Raw genomic sequence first — 21016 nt, 5'->3', positions numbered from 1 at the left:
ATGGATGAAGAAGTTATGGAAGTCTGGGCATTTACAGTGCTTACAACCTGTTGTGGTATGAAAAATAATTTGTAAAGAATCTTACAAACATTCCATGAAGGACTCTGGTATATAAAAATATATTTTTTTAAATTAAGTTTTACTTGTTATTTTTTTACATCTTATCAAAGATGAAGAAGAGTATGGAAGTCTGTGCATTTACTGGGCAAGTATTTAGGTCATAGGCTGGTTTAAGTAATCACTTTACACACGTGTAACATTCACCATGTTAAAAATTAATATGAAAGTGACTCCTGTAATTGAAATTAATCCGGATTTTGTGTACAAGTGTTTGGACACACTCAAAATGTTGTAAGTGTTACTTGTTAATTGGTACTATTTCTTAAAATCTATTGTGACTTGTATTGCGATGCATTCCGTATCTTTTAAACATTTTTATATTTTTCAAACCAAAAACATGCATTACGCCTTTTTCAACCATACTGACTTCTAAAATTTCAGGTCTAATTTTATGCACGTTTAACCTCGGCTCGTAACGCACGTCTGTATTGAAAACTATAGTGCATGTTGGTCTTCGGGTCGACCAAAAATCGCATGTGTTAGACATTTTGTGTAGTTTTGAGTGTGTAAATGGTGCTATGGTGGTGAAGGGTAGTATTGTTTGCATGCTGTGTTAGTGATTGTCCTGACGAAGAGACGGGTACGTCTCGAAACCGGTAGACGTAAAAATCTCGGTGAGTGGTTATATACTAATTTTATTAACATTTTTGTAAAAAAAATAAATAAGTCTAAAATTTCATTTATTGATTCCAAGTCAAATTGCTAATGAGTTGTTGCAAACCGCAAATGATGCGGACTGCATCGAAACACGTGTCACCACAATGGATTTTAAGAAAATGTGCTATTTATCCACCCCACCTTCGCGTTATTTTCTGAGTTTATTCTGTATAATTTTTTTTTTCTGCAGAATTATGCAAACAGATTTTTTTGCCATTAAAGGTGCTTTTAGGACGGAACTGATGTATTTTTTCGCTGGCGTTTTTCCCTCTCTCTGTCTCGCATTAAATATTTTTCGCACAGGGTTAGCGCAATGGTGCGGAAAAAACGACGCGTATCACGTACGTTCGTATGTGTAGGGCGGTTAACAAGCAAAACATAAATTTATAAAAAAGACAGAAATTACCGCAATGTGATTGCCAAATCAATATATATAATCAGAAAACACAATTATGTTTTATTTTTTTAAATCCTACAATTTCATCTTTAAACTGGATCTTGTGGTAATCAGAATAGGAAAATGGCGCCGGAGTTTCGCTATAATTTTCCAAGCTATTTCGTCGCAATTAGACACAGAATGTGTGATAGGGCATCTTAATAAATATTGTTTCAGAATTCGGTAATAGTTTGACCTCCAGCTATTCAAATGAATGAACTTTCGGAATAATTGCCAAAGTTTGAAATGAGCGGACACCGTAAGGAATGAAGACCATGTATGGAGTGAGACTAATTTGAATACGATGTCAAAATACTTGGTGTAGTAAATGATGTGTGGAGGAGACGTTTTACATTTTACAGTATTAAGTTCTAAGTTAACTGTGTACTTCAAACAAATGTTTGATTCACAACATTTTGAGTGTGTCCAAATACTAGTTCGCAAATCTGGATCATCTCCAATTATGTATAGGAGTTATTTTTGTATTATTTTTTGACATCTCAACCTAAATGAATAAGAAAATAAAAGTCTGGGCTTTTACAGGGCTTGCGACCGTTATAAACTTGTTTAAGTGATTAATTTACACACTTTACACAATTCTACTCATGATTGACAACCACACTACTCAAATTCTCGGAAGTTCTACAGATGATCCAATTTCGAAACATTGTACAATAATCACTAGAATTTTCACGAGAGACATCTATTGGTGAGATGAAGAAGCTTTTTATTGAGTAGAAACTCTTATATTACTTTGTGAGGTCCGAATCCTGGATTATAATCATATTCATGAGAAACGCCAGGAAACATCATTTTCATTTTATTGTTTTTAGCTTATAATTTGACCAGTTAATTTAAATCGACTTATTAATCACAACATTTTGAGTGTGTCTAAATACTGATTAATAATATAATTTATATTCGAAGCACTTACTTTGTAATTTTCCATTTTATAAATAAAATGTAACTTTGTTTTAAAATCCAATTTGAATATAACATTTTAATTATATTTATTAAACAATCTGGGTTTTCTCCACTGAGGAGTTATTTTTACATTTTTTTGACATCTCAACAAAGATGAAGAAGAATTTGAAAGTCTCGGTATTAACAGAGCTTATGACTTGGTATAGATACCATTGCATGGTTATTTATCTGCCTTGTTGAATTAGTAGGCTCGCCCGGCGCTATGAGTTGACTAAGTGAGTAGTTTGGTTGGAAACTTTTCGGTCTCCGCCCTCCATCAGGACAAGGTTGGAGCGATATGAAATGATGATCTTTATTAATGTAACAAGTAACTCGGGCCATAAGCTGCGATCTCGGGAGAACTTGGGGAAACATTATGTGCCATGAGAACTATTATTTTGGGATAAGATCAAAAGCAAGTTAGGACGAGGATATGGTACGAAGTAAGAAGAAGGGTGATGGTTAGTTAGTTTGGATAGCTTCACATTTTACACCTCAACAAAGACAAAAAAGAATATAAAAATTTGTGTATTTTCAGTGCTTATGACTTGTCATGGGCTGGCTATAAAACTAACTACAACATTTAGAATGTGTCCAAATACTAGTTCAATATTCAGGGCTTTTCAACAATTCGTTTCTATCCATTTGGCTCACTGGTGTTTATTTAATAAGCATTTAGACTCCCTGGCCCTGCTTAATACCTTGTTGTTCCCTACATGTTCCGATCACCCTAAGATGCACCTGTAGCACCATATCTCAAGCGCCTTCAGCCACCTCCATTCTGCCTACCCACCGATTATTCCGACTCCTGACCTGACCACTTTTCAAGTCAATGAAAAACTTTATCGTGACAAGTTTGCCTCGGTCTACTACTGCTACTATTACTAACCACAGTCGCTTTGTATTTTTTGACTATTTGCCATTATTATTCAACTTTATTTATTTAGTCATCAGGAAACGCATGAATGTGGAAGAGGCGAAGATTGTTTGCAAAGATGGATAGGTGTGGCGTTCTATTCTCTCTGCCTACCTCAGCGAAGAAGCGGCGTGATGGTTAATTAGTTAGTTTTTTAGTTTTTAAATAACTAAATTATCTTCTCTTAAAAATATCTTATTCGTGGCTCATCAAAGAAAGTCATTATCTTTCCTGTCGATATCACGTCATGTTAATTTTGCTGCAATTTTTTAATTAACAGTCGTTAATGACTAAAAATTAATAAATTGTCAATAAACTTGCTTTAATAATATTTTGTTATCATTAAACATACTTTAATAATCATTTGTTATCATTAAACTAACTTTAATCATAATTTATTATGATTAAAGTTACTTGAGAGTTGCCCAAAGAAAAATAATAATTCCATAAAAAACACAACTTTTATGCAGGGTCCTTTTATGAAAATCTCTTGAACAGATGCGACATGGCAACAAATTTATGATAAATTATCTGATCTGTGCAGGATGTACGACAGAAGTAAACAACATTGGAAAATCAAATAACCAAACAAGGATTTAGTTTGAAATCATTTTTTCTCTTAGATGTTCTCGAAAAATTCTACACTGAAAAACCATAACATGAAGATCGGCAGCAAAATAAAAATATATAAAAGTTCTGTGCGACCCCCATCATGACATATGGGATCGAATACAGAGCGGATACCGCAGTAACAAAAAACGCGCTAAAAGTGTCAGAAATGAAGACTCTATGGAACATATCGCTCACTCCTTTCTTGTTGAAAGGAGTGAGCGATATGTTCCACATAGCCGTCACATCGTTTTTAAAGTTAAAAATATAATAAAATGTATTGAAAATAAATATCAAGCCACTTATTGAACTTTTAACTGTGCAACTGATCTTTTTAGGTAAAACCGGAATGTTTTTCTCTATTTGAAAAATCTTAGTATATTTAAAAAAAATATTAAACGATACCTTTTCTCTTAAAATGCCAAAACAACACTTTCTGCCCTGTAGCGGGTAAATATAACGTTAAAAATATGACACTTTTGCTGGGATATAGTACATTTTCTGGGCATTCCGAAAACATGCACAACTGAACATTTACGATTTTTGATATATGACGTTGTTGAAAGGAGTAGCGATATATAAAAAGAGTCTACGAGATAGAATAAGGAACACCAGGATAAGGGAAATATGCGAGATCGAAGATGTTGTTAGGTGGGGAAGGCAACGAAGTCAATGGTTTGCGCATGTGAGGAGAATGGAACCATGTCTTCAATCTTAATAAAGTAAAAACTCATAATAAAGTTGGTCACCTCAACTAAAAGAAGTCAGCTTATCAAATTATTATTGTTACATACTTGTCGATTTTTTACTGCAGTAAACTGTACTTATTTTGTTAAGATACTTTTATTTTACATTTTATATTGTAATATTTGTAATTTCAAATTAATATTTTCATAATGTAAATGAACGTCTCGTCACGGGTTATGCCTACTGAGACATTCATCAAAAAATAAAATGTGTTTTGTTAAAAGTAATAATAAACAAATAAATACATCAAATAAATCTTCGATCTAGCAAATTTCTCTTATCCTGGTGTTCCTTTTTCTACACATCTTATAGGCTCTTGCCAAATATACTCCTTAGTGCATTTTTCCGCTTGTGTGCCGCGGCACACTGGTCTACCGTGGTGATTAGTTGGTGTGCCGCGGAAAAAGTCGAGTTTTGTGAAAATACTACAATACGGTAAATATGAACCCTTCAAATTTCTTAATTTGGTAGGTGTACACCTACCTTGAATAGAAAAAGTTTGCTTAACACTGCCTTAGAGTATTCATTTCTGAGACTCTTAGCGCGTTTTTATTACTGCGGTGACCTTTCCGCATTCAAACACATATGTCATAATGGGTCGCGCACAAATTACTTTTATTTTAATTTTGCTACTGACCTTCACGCCAGGGTTTATAAATCAGTTACAATTACATTCAAAATAAACATTTGTGTTAAGCAAAATCTAAAAAATGTTTAAAAATTAAAATAAAACAGTATTTTTTTATGCGTATACCACTGGTTGCCAACCGCTTCCCCTAATGCGAGGGTCAAAATGAGATATTGATATTTCTAAGACCTTAAAGGACAAAAAAGTTTCCTGTAAAAAACTTTGTGTAGCGCTAAAGATCGGAAGCTTTCTTTTTAGTATATTTTCTAAAAGCTTTTAGTAACCATTAATATACATAAAGAGTACATAACATGTACACGGGGTAGAAGGTACCGATAAGAATTATGAGAAAGAGTGACGGAAGGCGAAAAACTCTATTTGAAAACTTTTAGCAAATTTTTAAAAAAGTTATATTTTTTCGCTGATAAACGATAGTACTTAGAATATACAAAAATACAAGCTACTGGGTGGTCAGCAAAATATATTTATAATTTTTATAAGATTTACATTTTTAATCAAATATGTTTATTAACATTACATTTGAAACTATGGTATTCAGTCTTACATTCTTTTCTACTGTCTTCATTTTTAATTCTATCGTACAAGGATTTTTCCACACATTCTTATGAGAAAACACATTCTTCTTCTCTCTACGTTATAATATAACGTTGAGATCTACTCTCTTATGTGACGAAATGTGCTTAAAAACGTGACGCGTCCTTGAAATTTCATTCGATCGCGTCCAATAAGAAGTTTACTTAAATCAGATACATCGTTGTGAAATTTTATTAGTGAAGGAAAAAACTTGGAAAATACAACATCCATTTTTATCTTATCTCTCCCGCCTTAGGATTAAGATAAAACGTGAGATTTTGAGGTTAAGTAATTTTGGCACATATTTCCAAGATGGCGCAGTCAATTTGTGGGTTCTCGAACACGGCCGCGAAGAATTCTCTCCGTGGCCGGAAAGTTTTCATTTAAAACGTAGACCCTAACTCGTGCTCTACACTCACTGTGTGACTGGCTAGGCAGGCAGTTAGCGCTACCCCCGTATTCTTAGTCTACTGGGACACCTACACAGGGGTGGAACCAAAGAGTAACTAGATTTTAGTTGAGAGGAAAAAATGAGAGTCATGACCAATGACATGGTGTTATAGATTCAAATATGGCGCTCAATATTTCAATAACTAAAAGTGTTATTGTGATTATTTCATGAGGGGAGAAAATTTTAAAGTTATCATAAACTAAAGTTTTAAACAAGCTTTTTTTGGGGTCACGGGATCTTGTGTCCCTTATGTCACTGCGACCATATTAGGTCTATTGTGACCTCCCTCTGTATTACAGCTCACTGCCAAGACCTACGTGAGTCATGTAACTCACGACCTGCCTTGGTGGCTTCACCTTCTCGGAGTCCAGTAGAGGTCCTCCAAGGATGTGACTTCGTTTGCGAGAGAGTGCGTCACAATTGTAGAGAATGTGGATTGGCGTTTTGTTATCCTCCATACAAATTCTTAAAACAAGCTTGAGTAGGTACTTTGACTATTGTATGAGGGGAGAAAATTTTTGAGTAATCAAAAACTAAAAGTCTTTCCTAAATACAAGCATCTTCAATCTAAAATAGATGGTTGTTGAGAACTCATATGTACTCTATCACGCGATTTATCGTGTATCTAAGAGGTCGAAAAATTTGAAGAGTGTGGTTGTCAATCATGGGTAAAATGGTGAATGTTGCACGTATGTTAAGTGATCATTTAACCTGCCTTTGATAGGTTTTAAGAACTGTAAATACTCAGACTTCCATATTCTTTTTTATCTATCAAGTATTTGGACACACTTAAAACGTTGTAAAAAACTAAAAGTACGAGAACAAGCTAGAGTACATTGGCTTTTTATGAGGGAAGAGGAATGTGAAGTTATCAAAAACTAAAAGTATTAAAACAAGCTAGAGTACTTTGACAATTTTATGAGGGGAAAGAAATGTGAAGTTATTAAAAATTAAATGTGTTATAACAAATTAGAGTACCAACTTTATTCATATTATGAGGGGAGAGAAATACGTGTGTCAAAATTTAAGTATTTAAACAAGCTACAGTATAACCATTTATCTATTGTATGAGGGGAGAAAAATATGTTGTATTAAAAACTATAAGTGTTTAAACAAGCTAGAGTAATTTGGCTATTTTATAAGCAGAGAAAAAAGTGGAATTTTTAAAAACTAGAACTGTTAGCAGAAGCTAGAGTACTTCAACCATTTTATGAGTGGAGAGAAATACGATTATCAATAGCTAAAAGTATTTGATTCAGTTACAATACTTTGGCTTTTTATGAGGGCAAATTCAAAGAAATACGAAGTCCAAATTCTGTTTCTATAAAAGGAGATATTTCATAAAAAAATATTGTTAACAAATTAATGTAAGTTTCAATACTGATTTTTTCCAGTGAACTTGAATTAGAACCCCAAGGTCTATTCTTGTCAGTCTTCAAGCTACAGACATCCCACACCAGCAAATGACCTAACTGAACTGTCACGTGTTTTATTTTGTTTTTTTGGGTCCAAATCTTATTTTCGCTTATTCCAGTTACCTGACCTAGAAAAGTCGTTGGGACTGCGAATAGGGCCTCAATTCTGCCAGCCACCAGGCAAGAAGAAAGCTGAGAAGGTCACGTCCGCTAATCTCGCAATGGGGTCCAATTTTATTACCCCTACCAACGTGCTTCTTCACTCATTTTTTATCTACATGGTTCATCTTTTGTTACCGTTCTGTATTAGACTAAGACGAAATATAATGTAAATTTACTGTTGTTTTTTGTTCTACTTACCTAGAAATAAATTATGTAATTCAAGTCTGAAAAATACCCCTTTTCTGTCTTTTCTGAATACTTAATGATGTAGATCAAGTTAAATAACTTAACTTATGAACATTATGTGAAGTGAATGGATAACGAGAGAATGACTTTTTTAAGGAATAACCCGCAAAGCGTCTGTTTTAGAAGCTTGTCTGCAGGTAATATAGTAAGGATAGGGAAGGTAAATGTAAAAAATAAATTACAAACACCTAGACCAATTGAAAATAAATCTTGAATTTATTTTGCAATTGGCGGGAATCGAACCAGCAACGTCAGTTTCGCAGTCGAACGTCTACCCAACTACGCCACGGCACCCGTCTAAAAAGGTATATTTGGCGAATGTGAAGGGGAGGACAAAACGAACCAGCGTATGGCAGGTCGTTAGCCGTTTAAGTACTATTTTATCATTATTTTATATTTAAAAACCCCGGCGAAATTTGTTTGATTACCGTAGAACGGGGCTACTTGAACATTGATGTGTTACTTAAGCCCAGTACAAAAAAATATTTAGTTCCGTATTTGGTTTACAATAATGAACGTATCGACATGATTCATTGTTTCCCTGACATATAGTCACGATACGTTCATTATTGTAGACCAAATACAGATTTAAATAAAAAAAAATTGTACTGGGCTCAAGTAACACACCAAAGTTCAAGTAGCCCCGTTCTACGGTACAAGAAAAATAAAGAAGTATTGAGGAATTTTACAAGAATAAATAAATCTGTCTTTGTATTATCTAGTTTCTTGTTAAAATTCTTTACACTAAACTAGATCTCACAAAATTTGGACTAGGTTTTTGACCAATAAAATCGCTGAGTCCCTCTGAACGAGTGTCCCTAGTGTAATAAAAGTACAGGATGCTCAAAAAGTAATGCAACCTTTGAAAAAATATATTATTTTAGTTATTGTGATATACCTGATCATCAAGGTTATGTTAATCCAAATTTCAATGTGTAAGAAATAAGAATAATATTCATCATTTAATATGATAAATGTGGAAGAGGCAAAGATTGTTTGCTATGAGAGATTGATGTGGCGTTATATTCTGTCTGCCTGCCTCTGCGGGAAAGCGGCGTGGTATTAAGGTAGTTAAATTGTTTCCAATATCGTTTTTGAGTAAGCAAATAATAAGAAATAAATATCAAATTGTGCATTGAACGTGATGTTATCTCTGTTATGTATAAAAATAAATGAAAAAGTCAAAATCTTAAATCTCCTTAAGCTATCCACCGATTGCATAGATTTTTGACACAATGCCTCATCGAATACCCGCGTATTTTTATTTGTTTATACAAATAAAAATGTAAATATTCTTTTGTTCGGAGTCTTAAACCTCCCTAAGTTATTCATTGACTGCTGGTGTTAACTGGTAATTTTATCTGAGATAGATAAAATATCTTTTTAAAAATTAAGTAGGTTTTAAACGTAATGGCAGCGCTATCTGTTGAATGTATCAACAACACACGCAAAACTAAACAATAAGTAAGATTAATAAATAATTTTAAATTCTATGGTATAAATGAAACTCAAACATCGATTTTAACCACTTTAATTTATAGTAATATTTTTCTAACCAGTTTCAACAAGCAACAAGGTGCTTGCTAAAACTATTTGGAAAAATAATACAAAAAAGTGGTTAAAACAAGATTTAAGTTTTATTTACATGTATATTAAAAAGTTAAGAAAGTCCGCCTCCGTAGTGTAATGGTCAGCATGCTCGACTACCGTTCTGGAGAATCGAGATAACACTGCGTTTATATGAAGCAGTGCCCTATGCACCATTGGGGTGCGGTAAGGGATTTATTATTATTATATTAAAAAGTTTATTAAATGCGTAACAAAGTATCATCGACACAAATTCCAGACATAAAATTCTGTTATAACAATGTTTCATTTTATTCACCCTGTATGTTAGCACACACAACACGAGTTTCTTTCCAATTTAAACTGATTTCAAACGTGAATAGGTGGACATAGCCCCAATGGTGGTCTAGAAACTACGGGAGCAAAAAAAAACGCTAACTTGCTTCTGTTTTATATTTTGGTATGTGGAACACAGTTCACTGAATTGCTTTAAACACTGCGGACTAAGTAAAGTCTGGTTTACAAAATATTTAGACTTACGACCTCAATATATTAGTTACATTCATATTATATTTTTAAAAAAACACGGATTTTCCCCTTACTAATGTGCAGTAGAAGTTGTCAACCAACTGTTCCAAATTTACCCAAATATTTTTTAATCCTTTATTAATGGCCGTTATCATTTTTGTACGTAATACTAGTATATAACGTGTTGTTTGCTTTATGATAAAATAATTTAAAAAAAAAAACAGAATTAACTAAATTTAAACTATTTTGAAATAATTTTAATTAAAATAAGACAGGTTTCATCCGCCTCCGTAGTGTAATGGTCAGCATGCTCAGCTACCGTTCTGGAGGTCCCGGATTCGATTCCCAGGGGGGGTCAAATAAATATAAGTAATTTTTTCACTGTTATATTTATTCGATATAACCCTGGACTGGTACCTGAAGCGGAGGGCTAGTCACCTTTCCTTCACGTGTAAACGATCAAGGTAATACTGCATTATATGAAACAGTGCCCTATGCACCATTGGGATTAGGATAAGGTTTTGAATATTGTAATAATATTAAACAAAATAGAATATTTAATAATTTGAACTAAATAAAAGAACGTAGCATTTTCGATTCATTGTTCAGTGTTGTAAATTATTGTTGCAATGTCAGTTGTACCTACATATTTCCTATGTACAACTGAATGAGTACGTTGAACCAATCTAGATGTTTACGTACAAAATCCATTTCTAAAATAAAATTAAACTTCAAACCTTAACTGTAACTTTTATGTTATTATTATTAGAATAAACTTCATAAATTTGTTCATTTGGTCATTAAATAGAATACGACATATACAGAGAGACAAAAATTGAAATTAAATGAAAGTAAAGTAATGTATTATATTAATAATATTAATTAGATATATCGCTCACTCCTTTCAAGAACGTCATAAATCAAAAATCGTAAATTTTCAGTTGTGCATGTTTTCGTAATGCCCAGAAAATGTACTATATCACAGCAAAAGAGGCATATTTTAAACTTAACCCGCTACAGGGCAGAATGTGTTGTTCTTGCATTTTTAAGAAAAAGTACTGTGTAATTATTATTTTATTTAATTTAATTTGCTTAATATTCTTGAAATGGGGAAAAAACTTTCAAGTTTTAACTAAACAGATCTGTTGCACAATAAAAAGTTCAATAAGTGACTTGATAATTATTTTTAATACATTGTATTATATTATTAATCTTTAAAAACTTGAAAAATCAAGTTTGTTGATTTATGACGTTCTTGAAAGGAGTGAGCGATATGTTATGGTAAGAGGTTTAAGAATGATGACGAGATTTAAAATATGATATGTGATTTTATGACACATGTGATATAAAATCATTACAAAAACCCTTACCAAAACTTTTATGTAATTATTATTATAATACACTACTTAAATTCATTCAATTTGAATTCATTTTGTCACAAAAATTATATAAAATCATGGTTCTTCAACCCCTAAAATATTTACTTGAATACAACATAATATAAAAAAATTAATAAAAACTTACCTGTTAAAAAGAGGGGCCACCAACCCCATAGAATGCTCATTGTTCGGCCATGGCTGTCACTTCTGAAAATAAATTGTAAATAATTAAAATCATTATATATAGATGATTCGGATAAAAAATTCATACTTTCAAATTATTTTTATAAAATACAAAAATCTCATAAGCTTATAAGAACGACTAAGTCAAGTTTTTCGGTTGACTGGAGATGCTATCAGTTGACCAGGTGAAGGTTTATATACATAAAAAAAATATTCAGGTTTTACTTGCTAAATACCACAAACGAAACTTTACGAAACGTTACCACAAACCCTGGTTGCTGGTCAAATAAAACTCATGTGGAAAAAACTATAGATTTTATTTTATTCTTTAAAATAAAACAATGTCTTAAAATCCATTATAACATGTGTTTCGATACATTCCGTATCATTTTCAAAAATTAAATTAAAAATGATAGATATATGTATTAATTTTAAATCAAACACAGATTTTTTGAGTCTACTAAGTTGTATTTTATTAACAAAAAACACATAAAAAAATTAATACATAAATTAAAATGGAGTTCTACAAATTAAACGCCAAATCAATAAATAAATAATGATAGATATTACCACAAACCGATTGTCGAATCAATTAATGAAACCGTATAAAATCATTTAAAAAAAAATAATAATAATAATCAACGTTATAATTAAACATCAATAAAAATATAACTATTAATTTACAAAGGGTGTGTTGAGATGGTATGAACATATGAATCAAATGAGTGAAGAAAGAAAAGTAAAAAAAAAAATACTATCACGTTACAAATAGAAAATTAATCCAGTATTTCAAATACTTGAACGTGGTTAATTCAGGAGTCACGATAATCGGCGAGCATAAATGTGGAACAGGCTAACATTATTTGCAAAGACAGTCTTGTGGTGCTCCTTATTCTCTGCGTACTCCTGCAGGATGCAGCGTGATGGTTACATAATTAGTTATAACATACGTTATAAGTAGATTAAATAAATAATGTTACTTCATTTAGCATCATATTGGTATTATATAAAATAAAAATAGTGAAGGACATTGGTACCATAAACCAAGCTAGGACACAAAATTGCTAAACCCTCTTCTAGTGGAACGGAAGGCCTGTTGACGACAGTCAACAGCCCGGCTTGTCCTGAGGAGTTTAACGTGGTTTTCTCCTAGTAGGGAGCAAATGCTGAGATGTTCCTGATTGGCCTTCACTAGTTTATCCTTCCTGTTCTCATTTTTTTTTAAATAAAGCGTGTTTTTAGTTAGAAGAAACAACAATCCACTAATTGATATACTAATTGATATACACCTTGTACATAATAAGCAAGGTAAAAATAAATGCAACTCCCTTTAAAAAATCAGCATCAGATTCGAGTATAAGAAACAGTATGGGAAAGAAAGATTTAAAATTATCATTTTTCTACCTTACCTTTCTGAGTCAAAAGTTGATTTTGATATATTGAAATAGTTTTTCCATACATTAGATTCTTTGTCACTATCTCGGGCTTAAAGTAAAGAATTTCGCAAGTTCGCTCGCTAAGGGGATGAAACTTTTATTTTTCAGAAGGGGTGGATCTGTTATTTAATATGTGGTGAGAACACTAACAGACTGCCGAGTGGAATAAATCATAATATCGATGAACTTGCAGCCCTAATATTGTTTGGAAACTTTAACCCATATATTTTTTGGAAAGTTAAAATAGATTTATTTCTAAAAAATATTTTATAACACAAATTTTCATTTTAATTGATTTATACATGTGAAAACTAAGAATTTAAAGTAATCATCACACCTTTTCTCTACAGGGGTAAGCAGAGAATATAAAACGTCACACCTATCTGTCTTTACAAACAATCTTCGCCTCATTTTATTTTTATTTTATTTATTGATTTGGTGTTTAATTTGTAAAACTCCATTTTAATTCATGTATTAATTTTTAAATCAAACACAGATTATTTGAGTCTACTAAGTTGCATTTTATTAAATTAATATTGTGACAATTGTTTCGCCTAGTAATGGCATTTTCAAACGAATGTCAAAAATTTTCAAACTTTCGTTTGAAAATGCTATAACTAGGCGAAACAATTGTCACAATATTATTTTTTATGTGTTTTTGTTAATAAAATAAAAATTAGTAGACTAAAAAAATCTGTGTTTGATTTAAAAATTAATACATTAATCTTCACCTCTCTACATTCATGCATCTCTTCATACATACCCGCCGATCATTTCAACTGCTGACCTGACCACATTCAAGTATGTATTTCAACACTTAAACATGCTAAGTTTTCCTTGGTTTTATCATATAGCATCATTTTGAACCTTGACTTATGTTATTAGTTAAATACAAAACATTAAAAAAAATTTTTTTTTGAGAACTATTCCAGAGAAAATATAACGGGAAAATTGAGAGACTATGAGGTATCTTATATCGCTCACTCCTTTCAACAGCGTCATATATCAAAAAATTTGATTTTTTAGGAGATCGTTTTTAAAGTTTAAGAATATTATGAAATGTATTAAAAATAAATATCAAGCCACTTGTTGAACTTTTTAGTGTGCAACATATCTTTTTAGGTAAAACCTGACTGTTTTTTCTCCATTGGAAAAATATTTTGTTTATTTAAAAAACAATTAAACAATACCTTTTCTACAAAATAAAAAAAAAACAGCACTTTCTGCCCTATGGCGGGAAATATTAAGTTTAAAATATGCCGCTTATGCTGGGATATATTACATTTTCTGGGCATTCCGAAAACATGCACCACTAAAAATTGACGATTTTTGATGAATGACGTTGTTGAAAGGAGTGAGCGATATGTAGAGCTACCTATATGATTTTGTCTCACATGTATATTTATACATATTCATATATGTTAACAAATATTTTCATTCGTTAAATAAGATACATCTTATATCTTATTTAGGATTTGCTTATACAATGACATTTTAGATGGGAACAGATTTCAATCTGTGCAACACACAAGGACTAAGTCAAAAAACGAAAATCCACCTTGTGAATATTTAAATCTTCCCAGCATGGACCAAATAATAAAATAAAATAATTGTTTATAAAATTAAACAACTTTGTTTTAACCACTTTTATTATTAGTACACTTTAACCAACCGATTTCAACAAGAACCTTGTCATCATCAGGGTTTATTAAATTCTACTCAACATTAAAATACTCATAGTTAATTACATTCCCTTACCAAAAACTTCCACACACTTCATACACCATATGAAAATATGATTTGAAAAATATGATTTAAAAATATGATTAAAAAAACTCCTAAAAAAGTGTTTAGTACAAAGTTGTTTAATTTTATACATTTTATAAAATGTGCCAGAAAGCATCTGCGAAAAACATTCAAGTAAATAATTGTTGTTTATCAAAATAACGCGTCTTTTAATATTATTTTTCATTTGCTTAAACATTGGCATTGTAGATAAGAACAGATTCAAATCCAGTCAAGATATAAGGATCAAAGAACGAAAACCCACCTCGTGAAAATCTTTAAATCTCCCCAGCCCGGACCAAAATGACTTTTGAATTCCAAAGAAATTGTAAAACAGTCCTCGGCTACTCCAAACGGAAATCTACCGCACTTAATTCCCTATGTCTCCCACAGGAAGCTCTTGTTTGCAAACAACTTTGCGAAAAAACTTAGATCAACAATTGTTGGGGAAAGATTCGTCGAAAAAAGTTCAGGCTCCGAGCTATTTAAGTTGGTTCGCGATCTACTTCGACTGTCCATATTAAGTTATACAATACCGCAGCCGGCACGGAACTTTTTTAATACGAAGTGAATTGATTCGTTCCTTCATTACTTTCTCGATTAAGCGGTCAATGATTATTGATTGCTTCTCTGATATTGCGATACAGAATCCTTAGCCACGATACAGTCTGGTCTCTTTTTTTTAAGGCCTTACTCGCAAGCATATGTAGGATTCAGTAAGCGACAAATGCGCAAAAAGTCACACGTCTATCCATGCCCAATTTTTTAGAATATAAGTTGTCTTTTTTTTTTTAAATAAATATAATTTTTTTTAAATCATAATTTTTAACTGCTTTCCTTTTGATTACTCAAAACCCTTTATTTATTTTGAAGAAAAGTTTATCTTTTTGATACAAAAACAGTGTTTTTAGATCAATTTTAAGAGTTTAAAGATAATTTTATTGCAATGTATTATACATTGGGCCTTAAAAAGCTTCCACTCGTTTGCGAGTGATTTCGGTTATTTGAAACAAAATATAATACGTTGTTTTAATAAAAAAGTATAAAACAGGAGATGGAGAATGAAAAAAAAATAACAATAGTCAACTAAAATAAAGGAAAATATTGATTAAATTTGTCAATCTACATTAATTGAATCATATTTGAATGTGGCTATTAAAAATTATAATCAACTTTAATATAGCTGTAGAATATGGATTATAAATACATATGAATATATAATTGTTAACACAAATATTTTTTTTAAATTGCTTCATCTTGATGAAATTTTAGAATGTGTAATACATACATTTTATTCCTTATTTTTAAACAAACTTGTTAAAATAAGGAATATAATCCACATAATAAAAAAATAATAAAACCCTTACCGCACCCCAATGGTGCATAGGGCACTGCTTCATATAAACGCAGTGTTATCTCGATCGATTACACATGAAGGAAAGGTGATCAGCCCTCCACTTCAGGTACCAGTCCAGTGTAATATTGAATAAATATTAGAGTGAAAAAATCACTTATATTTATTAAACCCCCCTGGGAATCGAACCCGGGACCTCCAGAACGGTAGGCGAGCATGCTGACCATTACACTACGGAGGCGGATATAATTCACAACGCAACACAAACTTTTAATGCGTTTTTATTCACGTAACGTATCTACGATGAACCCCATAAAATACGTAAGACTTTATTAGATTGAGTCCTCTTTAAAGCTAATGCAACATTGTCTAATTGACCAAAGGCGTTACCTAGAAGACAAAGTCTAATTTACTTGGTTTATTTACAAATATTGCACTCGGCTTGAATGCGAATGAATCCGAGATGTTGCCTCAAACAAATTACACTCTAAATTCAGATTGTGAATTTCAAATGTTTTGCCTTAAATTGTCGTTCGCCGAGACCTCCTTTTCGAAATAGCTTGAGAAAATACAACATGGTTCAATCAGATTTATGTAAATGATTACTATTTGATACTACGCGGGTTGTTCAAAGCATTTTTTAATTTATCTTTATTGCAAACCTTAAAGTAAAAAAGAGGCAAGCCACCACGGTTCATATGGCATTATTTAAAAAAAATTAAGAAAATCAAATTTCTTGAATGTTTTTCACACATACTTTGTGGCACATTTTATAAACTTTATAAAATAAAACAACTTTGTTTTAACCACTTTTATTGGTACACTTTATCCCACCGGTTTCGACAAGAACCTTGTCATCATCAGGGTTTATGTACTAAATTCTAAAACATTGAAATACTCATACTAAGGTCATAGTTAAAAACCATTCCCTTACGATACCAAAAACTTGCACGCACTCCGTAAACCATATGAAAATGTGATTTGAAAAAACAAAATCGAAACCGGTTGGATAAAGTGCATCATTAAAAATTGGTTAAAACAAAGTTGTTTTATTTTATTAAGCTTAAGAAAATAAAATTTTGAACATAAAATAAATGATTTCATTCATTGATCAACCCTTGTAGTAATATCTGTCCATTTTAAATTTAATTTTTATTTGGTAAATACCTCTATTTCCTTAAATCTATTGTAATGCGTGTTTCGATGCATTCCGTATCATTTTCATGAGCAAATGGCATTTAAAAATGATGCACAATGCATTGAAACACGCGTTAAAATAGATTTTAAGAAAATGACATGGAATGGAATACAGATGACAAAGTAAAACAGATCAATATGAAAGATGTAAATACTAAATTGGAAAGAAAATAAGAATAGATAGAAAAGAAGATTAGAAGAATACCAGCAATAGCTGGAGGTTTCCGGTTTGCATACCCGTACTCAAAATCCTTGTATCAAAAAAAATACTAGAGAATGCTATGCTAAAAATTATGGAAAATTTTGTTACAGAAAGTAAATATATTATGGGTTTTCTCTTATGTGTTTACTCTACATATCGTTGCTCGAGCGAACGACTGTCGTAGCTGTCATCTATTGGACCAGGCTTTGAGCAACAGCAATCGACTTAAAATACCATAACACCACCCCGAGGTCAGAATTTTACTATAATTCATCGTATTAATATTAAAAGAGGTGCCTTTTATTATTTGTGGATATTATCGTCCAGCATTTTTCTACGCAAGTAATCTCATCAAATTCAACCCGAATACTATCGCGTAAAAACATTCGCCAGCGATCCGAGCGATTCACTAGTCGCTACATCTCTGGTAAAATTAAAATCCAGATTTATTGCTTTTCACGAAAGGGAAATGATTTTCCTTTATTACAAATCTAAAAAAATCGCGATTAATCACCATTTTCAATCAGCACCGTACGGGTGCCGACTTTTCTGAAAGGCCAATAATTTTTAAGTAATTAAAAGGCACGATTTTCAATAAGCCTATTTCAATATCCTGACTGGATCATTCGGGCACAAGATTTTAATTAAAACACAAACTGAAAATTGATTGTTCTGTGAAAGAGGGATGATATTATTTACAGTTCAGCCCTATTATTGAAACGGGGAGAAATAAATAAAAACTCACTTCTTTTGTTATTTAGTTCCGTGAAATCGATGAGGTTAAAATAATAAAATATCTCAAATAATGGACACTAATTCAAAAACGGATAAAAATTTCCATGAAAAATGAACCATTTATGACGTACGATATTGAGATTTTCATAACGAGCTTGATTTTAACGAACGAAATGAAGAAAAAATATCGAGGAATACGTTTTTTCATAAATTACGTACACACATACATTCACTTTATACACATACACACATTTTTTTTGCAGAGACCTACCAAGAAACCTAATGTGTCTTGTCAGTGGTATTCTTTTTATTTGTTATTTTAACATAATATATACACAGCAAACTAATTAAAAAAGGAAAAAAAAAAGGTTCTCAATCATGGGTAGAATAGCGAATGTTGCTTTTGTGTAAAGTGATCAGCTTGCTTAACCAGCCCATGATAGGTCATTACCATTCTTCTTCATCTTTGTTGAATTACAAAAAAAAAAATGATTTTATATTTTTTATAGTATTAACTCTTGATCGTTTACCCATTCCTTTATTTGCCTTTATTCCATATTTTTGTTTTTATTTGTTAAAAATTAATACTTTTATTAGTTAGTGAATTTATGTGAATATGAATCTAAGAACTTAAGATGTTATTTTCCAAAACTCGATGTATAAATTTTATTAAGTCACACTTTATAAACGATAAAAAATAAATATGATTATAAGGTAATAAAAAAAATTATATCATCTCATAGATTTTTAAAAACAAAATGTTAATATTGAAGCTCCAAAATTATACTAAACGACTGATGTTTAACATTCAGAATGAATTTGAATTGTTATTGTCACATCGATACTCCCAATTTTATATAAGACATTTTCAAAATGTATAACGATTTTATAAATATAATACTGACTGAAAAAACGTTCAATAAGCAAAATAAGCAATTATAAACATTCATGTTTTAATTTTTAAATCAAACACATTTTTTTTAGTTTACTAGGTTGTATTTAACTGTTAAAAAAAACAGAGAAAAAAATTAATATTGTGACAATTTTTTCGCCTAGTTATGGCATTTTCAAACGAATTTGAAGATCAAATGGACTGAAGGTCCTAAAATATAAGTAAGTCACAATATTACATAATTTTATGTGTTTTTTTTTCAATAATAAAATACAACCTAGTAGATTCAAAAAATCTGTGTTTGATTTAACAATGAATACATAAATTAAAATGGAGTTATACGAATTAAACGCGAAATCAATAAATAATTATTTCCATATATTAAATTCTTTGAAATACCTTTGAATTCATTTCCTTTTCCAGGATTAATCCAATTCGCGTTAAGATTGTGTTATTTATCAAACAAAAGTGTTTTATCCTCTGATATTAAAGGTTCTACATCACTCTTCCAATTCTCACTTCCACTCCAAATATTGTTTGATGGAAGACAAAACAAAGGGAAGAGAGTAGATGAATAAGAGCAAAGAAGCAGATGGAAAAGTATAAGAAAGGTAGGAAAGGCGTTCTGCTTGGATTACTGCTTTGTGTTAAGGACGTGTTGTCGTTTAATGATTTCTTCGAAAGATATATTACATTTTATTTCATTTGAATCCAAGATCGAATGGTAACGTTACAAATACGATAAAAATAGAGTATTTTCAGATTTAATGTATTTAAAAAAATTACTTTCATTAATTGATTCGGCAGTCACTTTGTGGTAAAATCTATCCATTTTTAATTAATGTTTTACTTAGTAAATACCACTATTTCTTAAAATCTACTGTGACACGTATTTTGATGCATTCCTCATCATTTTCAAACACCGTATGTTTGAAAATGATGCGGAATTGAAAATGATGCGGAATGCATTGAAACACTTGTCACAGTAGATTTTAAAAAGTAGCGGTATTTACTAAGTAAAGCATTTATTAAAAATAAAAAAATACAGTTAACACTATCCTTATTCATGGTTCAATTTGTGTAAATACTACTTTAATAAACACTTATTCGTTACTACCGATTTCTGAAAAATAATCCCATCATCAAGTCATTTAAATCAAATTATTACGGTCTAACATTTATAAAAATTTAAAAGAGAGAAAGAATAAAAATGAATGACAAGAGGAGTATTTTTAATAGTGGACTTGTGTATTATATTACCATACCACAAAGTTAACAATGCTTTTCATATGCAATATATGCTTTATCGCTAATTGAGCGTAAACAATAACCATTGAGTGTGAGTTATTGATATTTTTTTTAATCAAAATGCATGAGATATATGGTCAATATTTTCAACATAACTAAAACTTTTATAAGAGAGATATAATTTTTAGTTTCTCATTATCAATAAATAATTTATTTGTACTAAAGACTAGAGTAGTATGCTAATTAAGGTTTATATTTATTATTTAATTCACAAGTTTTGAAGGTGGATTTCTGTAAGTGTAACTAAACAAATATAAGCGGAAAATACAAGCTTTTTTCGTGTTCTTTTATTTTGGAAACAAACTCAATCTATTTTTTACCGTCTTATTCCTAATGAATTATTTTCTATCTGGCAACAATTCCTTAATTGACTCACAAAATAGTTTAAGAAAAAGTCTTACATTAGTTTTATGTTGGTAAATTACAAAGAGTGTATTTCTTCAAATAATTTGTTTAAAAAAAAAATTCCAAACATTAGCGATTATTTTTTCCGGAGTAAAAATCCTA

The 21016-nt window shown here is 31.0% G+C and overlaps 1 protein-coding gene across 1 annotated transcript in view; it reads right to left on the bottom strand.

The window, feature by feature from the left end:
- The window catches only part of LOC148312577 (cell adhesion molecule Dscam1-like), a 211936-nt gene that overhangs the window by 164662 nt on the left and 26258 nt on the right, over window positions 1-21016 (bottom strand). The window contains exon 2 of the mRNA XM_088276197.1: window positions 11563-11624. Within this exon, the coding sequence (XP_088132323.1) occupies window positions 11563-11602 (40 nt within the window). The 5' untranslated portion in view covers window positions 11603-11624. The remainder of the gene's footprint in view (window positions 1-11562; window positions 11625-21016) is intronic.

This window comes from Brachycentrus maculatus, unplaced genomic scaffold (genome assembly GCF_059751285.1).
Source record: "Brachycentrus maculatus isolate JH-2025_06_01 unplaced genomic scaffold, ASM5975128v1 h1tg000038l, whole genome shotgun sequence".
NCBI lineage: Eukaryota > Metazoa > Arthropoda > Insecta > Trichoptera > Brachycentridae > Brachycentrus > Brachycentrus maculatus.
This window is presented reverse-complemented; position numbering and strand designations above follow the sequence as displayed.